Source organism: Malaya genurostris, chromosome 1 (assembly GCF_030247185.1).
Source record: "Malaya genurostris strain Urasoe2022 chromosome 1, Malgen_1.1, whole genome shotgun sequence".
NCBI classification, from domain to species: Eukaryota; Metazoa; Arthropoda; class Insecta; order Diptera; family Culicidae; genus Malaya; species Malaya genurostris.
The window spans coordinates 54,715,225-54,730,736 of NC_080570.1; the positions used below are offsets into that span (position 1 = coordinate 54,715,225).

A 15,512-nucleotide genomic window follows, 5' to 3' on the forward strand; every position below is an offset into this window, starting at 1 on the left:
GCGCGGCCAACCAACAGAGAACCGTTCGTAAAACAAAAACTATGAGTTCATCATGTTGCCATTCTAAACAATCAGACAATCACTCCTCACGAAGAGAATATCTTAGACTGAATATTTGGGAAGCAAGTGAGGCTAGTTGCATAAACAAGTTGAATAGATTAAATAAGTATGTTTCGAAAAAAAATAACCCGTACCTGATGAAATGAACTTCTCCCGTGTGGGCTAGAACAACACTAATAAAAAATTTCCATGTGAGTTGATAGCATCATATATTAACATAACGTTTAATCAACAGCGCTATCTTTGTCCTATTATGCATTAGTTAGCAAACTAATAGATCCGTCTGAATATTCGTGATAAACTGATATCACATGACATCTTCCCCCATTGCAATGTCAAATAGTAAACGCTAAGCAACACAAATGGCAAAAAAATAACCGCCCATATCGTTAATTGGAATAAACAGGTCCTGAATGTATTTAATTTGCTTCAGTTGGCACCACCTGGGAAGTTAAGATAAGCTTGATAACAACTTTTTTTGTTTCCAATTTTATGACCATAGAAACAATGCGAACAAGGAAGCTCACATCTGCCAACGCTGGAACTGCAATATCTGTCCGAAAGCAGCCTGCCACTGATTTATTTTGGCTGTTGTTATTTTCTAAGTTGATTTTCTTCGATAATGATAATTCCACAGTCTCATTGTCAAGCTTTGTTCCTACAGAAAGAACATAGGTATATTGGGTCGTACCTATATTTTTAGAAATGTTATTTATTCAGACGAAGCACAAATCTGATCGTATAGTAGATTTTAATCGCAACGCGTTTTTATCCGACGGTCCGAGCGCTGAAATCACCAAATCCATCGATATTGCGTGAGTGGAGGGGGGCAAAGTTACTCTCTGATCACTATCCGTCTCGTTCCCGCCGAACGACGCTGTCGATGGGCGCAGATAAGGTACCAATTATATATAATAACAGAGCGTATCGATTTTCCTTGTTTGGGAGAATCGTTGTGCAAATAGAAATTGTAGACTTTCCGTGAAAGAGATTATTTTGCTTTAGTGTTATTATGTTCGGGTGTGAAACATTTGACGCGGGTTCCGGTTTCGTAAGGCGCATTGTGAACCTTCAATCATGGTGTATGACGGCGACGACGACTGGACCACTTTTTGAGGTTCATATGTTCAGTGGTGAATTGTCGGTAGAAAAAAAAATAGTACGAAACGAATAACCAGTATTTTAGAAAACACGAATGCATGAGTTTTGTTAAAACCAATATGCATTCACCTCTTTCAAAAGTTTCCACCTTGAACTCCTTATGAACTCCATGTTTATAGACACCGTTTGAGTGGAGCCACTGAAAAGTGAACGCGAGTCACGTGAAGTCAATTCTAGTGGAGATAATTTTTGTGAACACAGAGCAAAAGAAAAACAAGTTAAAAAACAACACAACAAGTAACAACATATTTTTGTTGCCTGAAAGCGAAATCGTAGCATGTTTACTGTTTCCGGAGGCTCCATCGAATGGTACACTGGTTGATTAATGTTTTTGCGGTGCTTCCACCTCTGTATATTTGTACACACATAAGTGATTGCAATTGACATCAAATGTTTGGTATCACCTGAAAACCATTCTCGTCGATGGAAAGTAATTGTTTCTTTGGTTGAGCGCCTTATTGGATTGATTTTAGGGTCTAAATATGAATTTCTTTAAATTGAAAAGAAGATCATTATAACGAATATGTGCGAAAAATGATAATTTTTACGTTTCGCATACAGCTCATCAGTGCGTCAGCAGTTTATGTTGAACTGCTAACGCCACCTAACGGTTCAACATAAACGTGAAAATTAAAATTAGTCATGTGCACTAGAGATGGTCGGGTATAGAAATTCTTATACCCGAACCCGACCCGTACCCAATTAAAAATTATCTGTACCCGTATCCGACCCGAATGAGTAGTAAAAATTTTACCGAAATTCAAGATGGAAAAAATAAAGTGTTTTAGATGGCGAGCCGTATCAGGCTCTAGTTGGTAAGTAAAATACATTAAAATGCTTGTTTACATTTAAACATATAAATACACTGTGAAGCATGAATAGATTTCCAATGTCTTTGGTACTTTATACTCATTTACAAATATCAACAAAAGGGAGTAATATCTACTCCAATTTTTCGGGAAGCATATTTACCCAAAATGTCGTAATACCCGTTGTACTCAATTTTGGGTAGGTATGGTTTTTACGAAACAGTGGTTTTTACAGCCATTGAACTTCTGTGCTACCTCCGGTGGAACCCTCAAAGAGTGAACACGGTGAAAAATCACGCATTGAGATTTTCACTTGTAGTCCAGTGAAAAGAAACGAAAATTAACTGGCAATATAGCCCAACTTGCTGTGCCATCAATCGGTGTCATTTCAAGGGAGATGACACCATCTAGAAGTGAAGATTAAGAAGAACTTCTATGCAGATTTTCTGAAATAAATGTTCATGTTTTTATGGTTAGAATCCTAATGATTTATTTGAAAATTTTGAAAATCTCCAACCAATATCTAAAATAACAGTTTTCTGGTATCTGAATGTGATATGAGTACTACACTACATTTTATATATGAATCAAATAATTTTTATAAGATTGTGCATTAAACAGCTTTAAAATGGCATTCCATTAAAACCTACGTGAAAAGTAGGGTCTGACCGTAACTTCTTATACCGTTTTCGTTTATTGATCAGAGCAGCCCGAAAGCTGACTCAGAGTCGCCCAAACAACGTTTTATATGTTTGTTTTAGCAACCTGAGGTCGCTCTAGATCGGACTCCAATCGCGTAGTTTTGCTTTGAAAATTTTCTCGGGTCGCACCACGCATCCATGCAAGTTTGTTTATTTTGTCGTGAATACGACTTACTTTACTATGGGGTGCCTTTTCAAAACTTACCCTCTGAGAGGGTGAGTGGTTTTTGATCGTGATTATCTCTTGTTGTATCTAACGAATCAACATAATTTTTGCGACATGCCATCGGAAATATGATCACAATTTTATGATAAAATTTTCAGTTTTGTGACATAATTTCAAATAATTCAAAATTAAACTTTTCTGAAATTTTTGGTATAAACGAGTATCAAAGAGGATAATTCATAAGGTGCGTTTGCCATTCTCGTATTTTTAAAGCTCATAGCTCAGTGATCTGTGAAGGGATTTATATAATCTAACTGCCAATAGAATTGAAATTTTCCAACTTAAACGTTTATAGCAAAAGCATTGAAGTATTTCAATAGTACACTATTGAAAAACCTGTCTCATTTGACCCATGTCAACACCAGCCAATCAGAACGCGTTCTGAGGAAGAGAACAAAATATCTGCTGCTGTACAACAAATCGTTCGAGGAAAATGTTCCGAACAGTGTTTAATATCGTAGTGAGTTCCACAATTTGGTCCTTCTGAAAGGCAGGAATGAATCCCGTACAGTACCTCAATAGTTTATTTCAATGAAATGCAAATCCGAAATTAAATAATCGACATTAAAATTCTGTATGCGGCTATTTTTATAGCCGTTAGGACCACCCATTAGTGAAAAAGCTACAAACGAAACCACATAAAAAACCTCCTCACAAAAATTGAATCAGTTTGGATTCTAACGCCACAGCGAGCAGATGTGTTTTGTGTCGTCTGCACAGCTAGTTTCGCTTTCGACAAGAGCGATTACGTCACAGCTGCCAGTCATTAGCATTGGTGAAAAACAACGGTGGAGAGCATTACACAAAATCAGCCGTTCTAATGGTTCTAAAAGTTTCCTTAAGTACTATTAGGATTTGTTGTTCGCAAATCGAAGGTAAATATCCTCAGTTTAGTGCAAATCTAGAACAGTTTGGTAAGGTTTGTGCACTTTTCGCTGTGTGAAATTCACAGTAATCGAGATCAAGTGAAGCCTTCTTTGTTTTTGCGAAAAATGTGAAAAAGGGGAATGCTTGCATAATTCATACAATTGATCAACTAATTGATATTCGGAAGTGTTAAGGAACATGTCAGTTGTTTTCGTATTCACGACATCCAGTTATGTCTCTGACATTACCCACCCGCATTTTTTCTTTTTTTCATGAGTGGTTGTTTAGGGCGCGTACCACGTGTTCGTTTTACTCGGAGTCAGAGTCGCCCGCATCTAGGTTCAAAAACGAAAACGGTATTAGAGCTAAGGCAGTGTGTCTTATTAAATATGTTATAAAAAGGTAGGGTGGAAAACATTCACATAACTTTTCACGTAACTATGATTTATCGTTTTTTTAAATGAAGAAAAGAAATGTTTTTTTTTTTTTTCTCTGGAAAGGCGCGAATGTCAAAACCCCTTGAATCAAATTGTTTATTTTTCGGAAGAACTGTTTTGCAATAAAAAATTCTCGTCAACGTGTTAACATATTTATGTGAAGTACAAATGGTCGGGTAATCGATCAGAAAAATAATTTACCCGTACCCAACCCGTATCCGAGTGAGCAGTAAATTTTGTTACCCGTACCCGACCCGTACCCGATTGAAAATAAAAATTTTTAATACGCGAGACCCGACCATCTCTAATGTGCACTGTAACATAAGGTACCAAACCCCTGAATGACTACAATCTGTTGACGGCCAGCGTGCCGTCAATTTGTTTTGGTCTTTTGGCACGTCAGGAAAAACATAGCACTTCGGTGTGATTTGTAAATAGCAAACACTTTAGGTCTGCTCAGCGGCAAAATGGTCACAGATTTGAATGAAACTTTCTGGGCATGTAAACTTTGTCTTGAAATGTCGTATTGTATACTTTGTTTTTCCAAAATTGATCTAGACTGTCTTTTAAAAAGGGCTAAAAAATGTTTAACCATTTTTATTCAAATACTTGACGAAAAATGATAAAGCCTACAAAATAGTTTTATACTATTGATTTTCACAAAATCAGTCAAATTTTCAACTAAGAATACTGAAAAACTTCCATACCGGGTCCAACACTTAAAAATATTGACTTTAAAACTTTAAAATCAATTTACAAAAAAAAAACATTTTTATAAAAAGAATTTATTGTGACTTTTTATCTACGGGGACGGGTATACTGCGATGGGATAGTCGATGTCTTTCACGAAGCCCACCTAAGTTCGATTCCCAACCTCGCGCGTAGGGACAGAAAGTTTTTCTGGTTCGAAGATTCGAATGACCTTAAAGTTAAAACCTCTATAGTTGATTAAAAAAGGTCTAGACATTTTTGACAATTTTTTGGAATTAATTTGAGTAGGAAAATGACAAATCCTACATTGTTGTTCTGGTGAAAATAAGTCTAATTTTCGAATGAATATACTGAAAAAATACTAATCGAATTTTACACTGCAAAAAAATCGATCCTAAAAATTTTAAGTAAAAAAAACGCCATTTTTCATTTGAATGAACTTTTGTTCCAACATAGATAATTATATTCCCTGCCAATCTTCCGTTAGGCGTTTTGAAGGGAAACAAAATTTTCTAGCAAAAGCTTTTTCTTATCCAGCACTGATACTGATACTGCAAATATCGGGCAACTAGCAACAGGGTATTCGGTTAAATTTTTTCACAAATTGAGATTCATTGGAATCTTGGCTTTCAGTTTGGTTTAGTTTTTAGTAAAAAGACACTGGATAAAAAACTCAGTTTGGACAAGAAAGAGTTTTTGTTTGAAAAATTCTTTTTCCTTGAATGTGCCCATATTGCAATGTATGAACGGTTTGTAGGGAAGATAATCACCATTCTAGGGACAAAATTATATCAAAATTAAAAAAAAATCTTTGTAATTCGATTTTAAAATTTAAAATCAATTTTTTCCCGTGTAGGGTTCGATAAGATTTTCTTTTAGTATTTTTTATTGAAAAATTTGACTGATTTTGTGAAAATCATTGTTATAACACTTTTTTGTAGCATTTCTTATTTTCGATTAAAGCTCTTTGAAAAAAATTGGTTAAAAAATTATTAAAATTGGTAGAAAGCTACGAAGCAAGAACTTACTGGTATGTGGTTCATATATGAATGGTAGTAATATATGAACATCGCGAGTATCACACATATGAAATTCGGTTACGGCAGTCAAGAATTAGAGTGGGTGTCAGTTTTTACAAGTTGCTGATGGATGTAGTTTAAGAATAATGGAAGAAAGGATGAAAATTTCGTGTGTATGTATTATGAAAATTTTCTCCTTTTCGTTACTTTGATTTGTAAGCCCTGCGCTTGAGTTGCATAAACTACTAGAACAAAATACCATGCTTTTTCTTCTAACCGAACTTGATGGAAACGCATGGTCGACTGTTATTTATTTTTTAGAAAAAAAAACAAATATTGTGGTCGTTCACATTTTTTTAAATATGAAAACATACCACTCTAACATGTCCAAAAATTGTTTATTTATTACTGAAAAATCCGGGGTGGTGCAAAAATTGGAAGAGGGAAAAAATATGTTTCAAAATTTTGAAGTATTTTTCAATAGAAGAAATACAAAATTTTTAAAAAAATCGTAAACCTTCCCCATAATGCTTAAAACATATCAGATTTTTTTCAAATTTTTCGGAGGAACGGTTTCTTCGAAAATCAAATAAAATAAAAATCAATAGAACCACCCTAACTCCGCCAACATGGAAGTTAAAGCGACGACACGACCTCCTACTTACTACCCCTTAGTAACTGATAATGTCAAAACGAAATCGCTTTATAAAATTAGAAACTGGCAACACAAGTTGAAAAACTATTGATTTTGAATAACAGTTACTATTACCTTGGTTACTGCGTGTGGGAAGCATAAGGAATGTAAACAAAACTAATTCCGACTAGCTCGAGTGGAATATTGTCTTCTCGCGGTAAGTTGCAAAGACTCAAGCCTCATTACGTGTCAGAGTTACTTTAAAGAGAAGTCATGGGTCAAGCGCTTCCCGAGTAGAGTGTGAGATTAAAAAGGAAACTCAATTTGATGTTGTGCTGTTCGTATATATCGATTACTTAATTTGCTATCGTTTTTGTCGTTTTAACGGTTAAAAGATCAAAATCGAAAGCAAAAAAAAATGCTGTGTGACATCAAACTGAAAACTAGTTTTGCTCTCAGTGAAAGCACATTGAAAACTTAATGTGATGTTGATTTTCTCGAAATGACACGTCACGAGCATAATCTAAAAATAGAACAGCCAAAAAAGGTCCGGGATAGTATACATTTAGGCGATATTACTCGCAAGCAAGAAAAAAGATTTTATGCAATCTTCATATTAGTCGCAAGCAAGAAATAAGATTTCATGCAATCTCCCCACACTACCGCGGAGAGAATCCGGTTTCGAACTCAAGTAAATTGGAATGCGAACTTTTTGTGATTGCTATGGACTGCAAGCGTTAGCTATACGAAGACGGAAAATGTTCGGTTATATGACAAGTAGTGTTGTTTCACAAAGTTGTACGCAGGTAGTTTCTGTCAGTGCACACTCGTTGCGTCGCTTCCATCCTGCGTCCACCATGAATAGCAGTGTGGCTATTTGAGCACAGTATGAAAATGTTCTCTTTGTCCTTCTCATATCCAAAGCTGTAGCATTCAAACATTATAACATTAAATTGAGTTATCGACTTGATCTCACACAACTCGCACATGTAATCACTTTGAAATATGAATTTAGAGGCTCTGAAGACCGAACATTTTACAGTGAAGTCTTCTACAACACATGGAACGTGAATTAGGAATCCGGCAATAAGGTATCCCAGATCATTTGTTTTTTCGACTAATTGGGACAATGAACGATTATCTTGCTTCTGATCACAGATAGAACCATAATATCTTCAGTAAATTTTTAGTTCTTGTGTAGACTTATAATTTACAATCATTTGATGCAGAATTAGTCCTGTGACTTAAAATTATGAAGATTTAGTTAAACGGTATCTTTAGAAAAGTGTATTAAAGTTCCAAGATCTATTAGATGATTGATAAAATACTTCTCATAGTATCTAGCGTTAGTGAGTATATAAAGTTCTAAGCATTTATAACTAGGAATGAGAATTGTTTTGAAGAATGTCTTCGACACAGTTTGTGGACTACTTAGGAATATAAAAATAAACATATATTTTCTTAGTGGCCACTAAAGTATTATTAAGAATTAGCTCTAGGTTCTGAAATCTGAGACATTCAATGTTCGAACTTCGTAAACAATGAATTTTTCCATACTGTTGAATATAAAGTTATGGGTATTTTCAGAACGGGTTTGGCCAGTAGATTATTTTCGCCATCCAGGTCCCCGATTTCTGGATGGACTGAAAATAATGGTCTAAAAACTTTGGAATGAACTTCGTGTCGTCGTATGATAACAAATATGGAAACATTTTTTTTAAACTGAACGGGAAAACTGTTACAGGATCGGATACTAGAAGAAAATACTATACGTATCTAGAAGAAAATCGTTGAAGTCAAATATATTTCTCATATCAAATTCTGAAATAAGCTCCATCTACGGCAGGCGATCAGCGAGATGGGAATGCCAAAGCCACTACTCAGATTTACCTGCTTCAGACAAACGTGGTACCGATGATCGCCAATTTATCCAATGCTTCCCAGATGTGTGGTTCTACACCAATATTCTCGTGGCAAATAAAAGTGAAAACTGAAAAAATGTTGAAAAAAATAATTGCTTCACGGTTATGGGTGCGGTCAACTGCAGGATCTCGGCAGGATGTCATAGCATTTTTGTAAAAGGCAACATAGGATTGAAGGAATAATTCTTCCATTGAAACTTAACTTTGTATTTTGTGTTGCCATTTGAAATTCGCTCAATTTCAATGGATTCACTAAGTTGTTGATTTTAATATTCTCATTTTTTGAGTTTCACAAAACTATTGCCTTAAAACAGCAAAATGATAACATAATGTGATATTAATTGAAAATTTGGTGAGTCGATATCATATAAGGATTTCAATCTGATGTTGCTATCATAATCAGATTTCAATTTGTTCTCATTTTGATGTTAGACTTTACTCGGCTTATCTTACTCGGTGAATATGGAACCCGTTTTGGACTACCTACTCTTAGCCCACCCAAACCACTGGTAAAATTTGCCAATAAACCGATTTTGAAAATATGAGAGGGCAGATAGAGGCTCCCGTTAAATTTAAAGTGAATCAGGTTAGTTACAAATAAAGAATAATGGATTTTTAAATATTTCAAATATTGTAAATTAACAGCAGATTTGAAATTTATTCGCCAAAAACACCAAAATTGCAGAATGAAAATAGATACAATATAAAGTTTGCTCAAACAAATTATTTGGTAGGCTATTTTTTTTTATTTAATGTCGAACCAACTCACACCTAATATGAAATGTAATTACTGTTGATTCAACATGCCCAATTTATTTTCCGTGTGCTTGAATATTCCTTCTCTTACATGAATAATAGAAAAGCAGTCGACTGTTTTGTAAGGAAAGCAAAAATTTACAACTAACCATTCCGGACAAAAATGATCTGCTTGGCCTAGTCATTATGAGATTCATTTGGAATCGATTTACATTCCGATGTATTTGAAAGTCTAAATCTGGACGAGTGCTTCTTTGAAAAGACGACCATGTTTTCTCCGCAAAAAATTCGATACCTAGCTGAATAGCCAAACCGGACAAGTTATCCAATTTATATTACAAGGGATTTTGCAAATTAATAGCTTTGAGTCCAGTAACTGATACCGTCAGTGTCGTTCACGTAAAAATTATAAAGAAGTTGACCTATACGAGACATTTTAAAACACACAAATTTTTTTTGCAACTTTATTTTTGTAACTATATAGTGAACTATAGTCAACCTTCATTGGGTTTTCTTATTGGAGTCATTACAACTATTCTTGAAACACTAATCAATATTTTCTACTATATACAAATTGTTCCACATTTTAAATTTGTGTTGTTTATACGTATCTGGAGCGCTTTCAAAATGTTTGTTTATTCTCAAGCTCCTTAGTAACTTGCGAACAACCTAAACAGTGTTGCTTGAGAAGATTAATTTCGTCAATAACAAGGGGTCGCTCATTTTTTGGTAACTGACGGTAAATCGTGAACGATCACTTTGAAAGCAGATTTTTATTCGAAGTGTCTGGTCGTGTCGTCGGTTAAAGGGTTGAAATTTTGAGAAAATTGTTTCCAGTCTATGACCTTTCGAATGTGGTATAACAATATGAATTCCCTTTGGGGGCAGATTTTACATGCTTATCCTGCTATAGTCTTTGTTTCGAAGTATTTTGAAATTTTTAATATTTCTTGTAAATTTAAAAGGTTTTGAGCTCTAAATTTAGATTCCTTTGAAGACCTTGCTTCAAACAGTACTTTTTAATTTATGAATCATATCAGAAGGTCGGAGCTGTAACTGTTTATATTTATCAAAAACCAATTACTGCTTCACAAGGTAAAAACTAAAAATTCCATGCATATGTCATTATTGTGAAATTAATTACGAAGAGTTCAATGGTTCAAAACCGCGATGCGAGCATTTCACCTATTTTCAGCATAAGTACGGGTTCAGAAATTAAACATGATAATTGGAATTAATTTATTGAACTATTCATTGCTGTCATCTATCCTTTAACTCCTAGAGAGCAACATCGATTATTTCCATGGCCGTACCACAATCGGATGTCAAGGAAACCGCCATCTCTTGTTCCGAATGTATTTTCCCATTAGTGATAATTATGTCCATTCATTCCAGCGCAGTACGTGTCAGTGGCGTTTCTTTCTTTGAGAATCATCCCATTCTCGGATGTCAAATGGCGCCTTCGTTGTCACGTAAAATCTGTTTCAGACGAAAAATTTTCCCATTTTATCTAGAAAGCCACAAGATACTCGAAAAAACAGTTCTTATCAAAAGTAGGCAAACGACACAGAACAAAACTTAAAAGAGTCATTAGTCACAAAAAAAAAAACAAAAAAGAAAGTCAGAATATATATTAACCTAATGGGAGAAAAATTGACATCATTTTTGCTTATCTTCTTCCAGATACCTAGCGGTAACACAGCCACTGAACTATTCTCGCCGCAGACGCTCCAAACGGTTGGCCCTACTGATGATCCTGGTCGTTTGGGTCCTAGCACTGGCCATCACGTGTCCACCCATCCTCGGCTGGTACGTATCCTCGCGAAGTTGAAATTTAAAGTAGCTTACAAATTCGCTGACAGTTGCCATCCATTCTGTTTTACTTTTATTGCATCCTCGTGAGCATCCCATGAATAACAGAACCATTCCCTCAGAGATTCAACACATAATTCACAGTCAGACTATTCAAATCCACTAGATGTCCGTAAAATGTAAAATCGATTTTTTTTGTTTCGTCCCATCCGCATACTTTCCTTCGGGTCGTGTGCCTGGGCAAACCGATCTCCCGTAGGTACGAACCGGGCAGACGGGAACTGGACCAGTGCCGTTACAACCAGAACGAAGGATACGTCGTGTTCTCGGCCATGGGTTCGTTCTTTATCCCGATGGCGGTCATGATTTACGTGTACGTACGGATTTCCTGTGTCGTCGCATCCCGCCACGATAAGATGACGGAGATCGAAGTGCATAAGGTAAGCAATGGGGGAAACGAAAACAAATTCCGGTAAATGATAGAACCGTTACGAGGCTGGTTGTTGCGCAGATTTCCAGAATGACTGCAAGGGAATAAACTTCCTATTAAAACTTCACATGGGTGCACAATGGGTGGAATGGAAATTGCCGCAAACTTAGACCAGGATCGTGAAAGATAAATCATAAAAGTTAACAGCTCCACTAAATGGATATATCGTCGTTTGCAGATTTTCAGTAACGGTGCTGTTTAATGTGCCTGCAGTGCTCAGAAGCCACTTGCTACGTGTAGAAAACTCGACCTTGAATTAATCTTTTTTGTAAGTAGGAAATGCAATTAACCTGCACATTGAACTGTCTAAACCGACGGTCAAGTTCCACCTTGGGGTGTAGTTCCGAAATTTTGCATGCAATGTTTTTTGCGAACTAGTCAGACACATGTTTTCAATTGATGTTAACGTTTCAGTGACACACGTTGTTGCTGAAAACAGGGGGGTGCTCATTTTACAAATTCGGAAAACGGCAGACGGTTCATGTTCGAGAGGTAACCAGACGGACGTGAATGCTGGCACGACTTAACTAAGGTATAACAATTAGTTTCTAGTAGACTGGGTTTTGAGTGCATTTACCACAGTTCGGGGAATTGAACTAAGGAATGAGATTCGTGGCCATATTTTTCTTGCGCCCGGCTAACCGATAAGTGTCCTTCTTCTTCCTGCTGGTTGGCGTCACCATCAGGAATCAGAACTAATTGGCTCAAGTGGCACGTTCCCCTAGTAATTTGGAGATTTGTGCCTTACCGTAGCTTCTCATCAATTTCTTGATGGGAAGAGAAGGCTAAAAGGAGCATGGAATGGAATTGGGTGAGGTGGAAAATCAGCACAAAACATAAAGAAACAAATCGTTCTGCATCCCCGAATGAATGCTGAACGATCTGCAGGTGCCAAAATGCACGGGTAATAAAACCTCCAACCCCCGAGAGAATTTAGAGATTTTATATAAGCGACATCATTCTGCACTCCCGGAAGAATTCAGAACGATTCGCAGTATGTACGAGCAGAAGTAAATTCGGTACACCTAAAGGTTGCCAAACAATCTGCTAAACCCTATTTAAGGTGAATACAGAAAGGATTCATTCACTCCAGGAAGAACGATGAACCCATCTGACTATAGCTCCTTACCACATTAGGTGAGAAACGATAGAATATCTTTTAATTTTAGCTCCGCATACACAGACTCAACCATATATGGAGAACCAAAAACCCGTATACGTAGTTGCTTCAATGCGGGGCAGTTACATATTAGATGATATGAAGTACCGCATTCACACAAATCACACGAATAATACTCAGCACGTTGAATAGTATGATAATTGAGTTTGCAATGTCCAGTCAGAGCTCTGACCAGAATACTGCAATGATGCTAAATGATGAAAAATACAGTAGACACTTTGACATTTTCAGATTTAAATCTAGTAGAAATACTTTTGTCTGAGCGCAAGTTTGCAAGCTGCGCCAGTTGCTGGCATGTTTGGATGCAGCCCAAGAACGAATCTTGTGCTTTATCCAACTAGTTGAAAGTGGTAAAGCTGGTTCAGGACCAACGAAATCATTCGTAGCACCAGCTCCAGCCAACTCATCACCCCATTCATATCCAGTAATACCAGAATGGCCGGGTACCCATAAGAAGTAAACAGCATTTGAGATGCTAAGGTCTTCAATTTGAGTTCGACATACGATCACCAGATTCGACCGTGAATCATTCGAGCTGAGTACTTTTAAAGCTGCCTGACTGTCGGAACAAAAATAAATTCGTTTACCACAGATCCTCTGCTGAAGTGGCGATAGTATTCCACACAGAATCGCGTAGATTTCTGCTTCGAGCACAGTACAGTATTTACAAAGTGAATGAGACTGCTCTAGCCTCATTTCACGACAGTAGACACCAGCACCAGCACCAGTACGACCATTCAACAGAGAACCGTCCGTATAACAAATTATGTGATCATCAAGTTGTCGTTCCAAATAACCAGTCACCAGTCCTCACGAAGAGGATAGCTCACATTGAATGTTTTGAAAGGAAAACTGCATGTAAGAGTTAGGTTACTAGGAGCGAGTAAAGGGTTATTGTTCCAAAGCCCTGTAACCTTAAGACGGTATGCACAAGATAATGCTTCTTGTGTTAGGAACACATGTAGTGGTTTAATGCACAGTAGCGCCTCTAGAGCAGCAGTAGGAGTTGTCGTGTATGCTCCTATCATCGCCATTAGGACCATCCTTTGGAGATGATTTAGATTTGACTGAACTGTCGTGACTTCTCCTTTCTGCCACCATACAAGACATCCATATGCTAAAATTGGTCTAACAATAGTTGTGTAGATCCAATGAATATATCTGGGTTTGACTCCCCATGATTTTCCAAAAGCTCGTCTGCATTGGCCGAAAGCCATGCAAGCTCTTTTAATCCTGAAGTCAATGTGAGCAGACCAATTCAGTTTTGAATCAAGAATAACCCCGACGTATTTAACTTGATCGACCACAGTGACCTCTGAACCAAAGAACTGTAACGGACGAGCTCCTGTGATTATTCTACGAATAGTGGAAAGCACCATTGATGTTTTGCCCGGATTTACAGATAATCCAGCCTGACAACACCATTGTTCAACAGATCGCAGGGCTTGTTGCATTAAATCAAAGAGAGTGTTAATGCTTATACCGGTCATCAATACGGCAAAACCATAAGTCGGAAATCCAAGGTTATTAAGTTTCCTTAACAAACCATCAGCGATTAGGTTCCATAAAAGTGGGGATAGTACACCACCTTGAGGACACCCACAGACACTCAGCTTTCTAATCTCTGCTTGCCGAAGCGATGAACAAAGAAGTCGATTGCTAAGCATTGCGTGTATCCAATTTGTGATACTTGAAGGTATGCCATGACCACGGGCTGCTTCCAGAATTGAATTGAAAGACACGTTATCAAAGGCACCTTCAATATCTAGGAAAACTCCCAAGCAAGATTGCTTTTATGAGAAAGCTTTTTCAATGTTGCACACAACATCATGTAACAGGGTTGTAGTGGACTTTCCACGCTGGTAAGCATGTTGCATTCCATGTAGCGGATGCACGCCTAAACTAACATTCCTGATATAGTGATCGACTATGCGTTCCACTGTTTTAAGAAGAAATGAGCTAAGACTGATAGGCCCGAAACTCTTCGCTTCCTCATAAGTGTCGCGACCGCCTTTGGGAAGAAATTTGACAATTATTTCCTGCCACGATCTTGGAATATATCCAGTCGCAAGACTAAAAGTAAGTATTTTTTTTTTCAAAACATTTTTGGAATGTTCATACCCTTTCTGCAGTAAAACTGGAAAAACTCCATCCTTTCCAAGAGATTTGTACGGAGCGAAACTCTCAACTGCCCATTTGACCGATTCAATCGACATAACGCTTCGAGCAAGGGCCCAAGAATCGTAACTACCTGAAAAAGTCTCGGGAAGAGCTGTCGGTGATGGATCCATACATCCTGGAAAGTAGGTGTTAAAAAGATAGTGAAGTACATCACCTTCATCAGACAAGTGCTCACCATCTGAAGTTCTTAAGAAACTGACATTAAAGTCCTTAGACTTCGAAAGTAACTTATTTAATCTGTTAGCATCGTTGAGACTAGAGACATTTGTGCAAAGACCTTTCCAACCACTTCGCTCAGAGCATTTTTGTGAGCCCTTCGAGCCGATACGAATGCCTCCGATACATCTCTGCGTCGGTGGTTCCAAGCTCAAGTTTCCTTAGTCTAGCAAGTACAGCATTCCACCAAGGAGTTCCTCTAGTAGCTCGCACAATGCGAACTGGACAAGCCTCTTCATATGCTGCAACTATGAATGAGTTTGTCTCGTCGACAACATTTTCCATATCATTTAGGCCCACAGAATCTAGTCGCCAAGCACTCTTCATAGA

General features: G+C 37.2%; 1 protein-coding gene across 1 annotated transcript in view; it reads left to right on the forward strand.

The window, feature by feature from the left end:
* LOC131439834 (probable G-protein coupled receptor No18) overlaps positions 1-15,512 on the forward strand; it is a 252,025-nt gene that overhangs the window by 225,608 nt on the left and 10,905 nt on the right. Inside the window, exons 5-6 of the mRNA XM_058611008.1 lie at positions 10,987-11,112; positions 11,375-11,555. Coding sequence (XP_058466991.1) covers positions 10,987-11,112; positions 11,375-11,555 — 307 coding nt within the window. The remainder of the gene's footprint in view (positions 1-10,986; positions 11,113-11,374; positions 11,556-15,512) is intronic.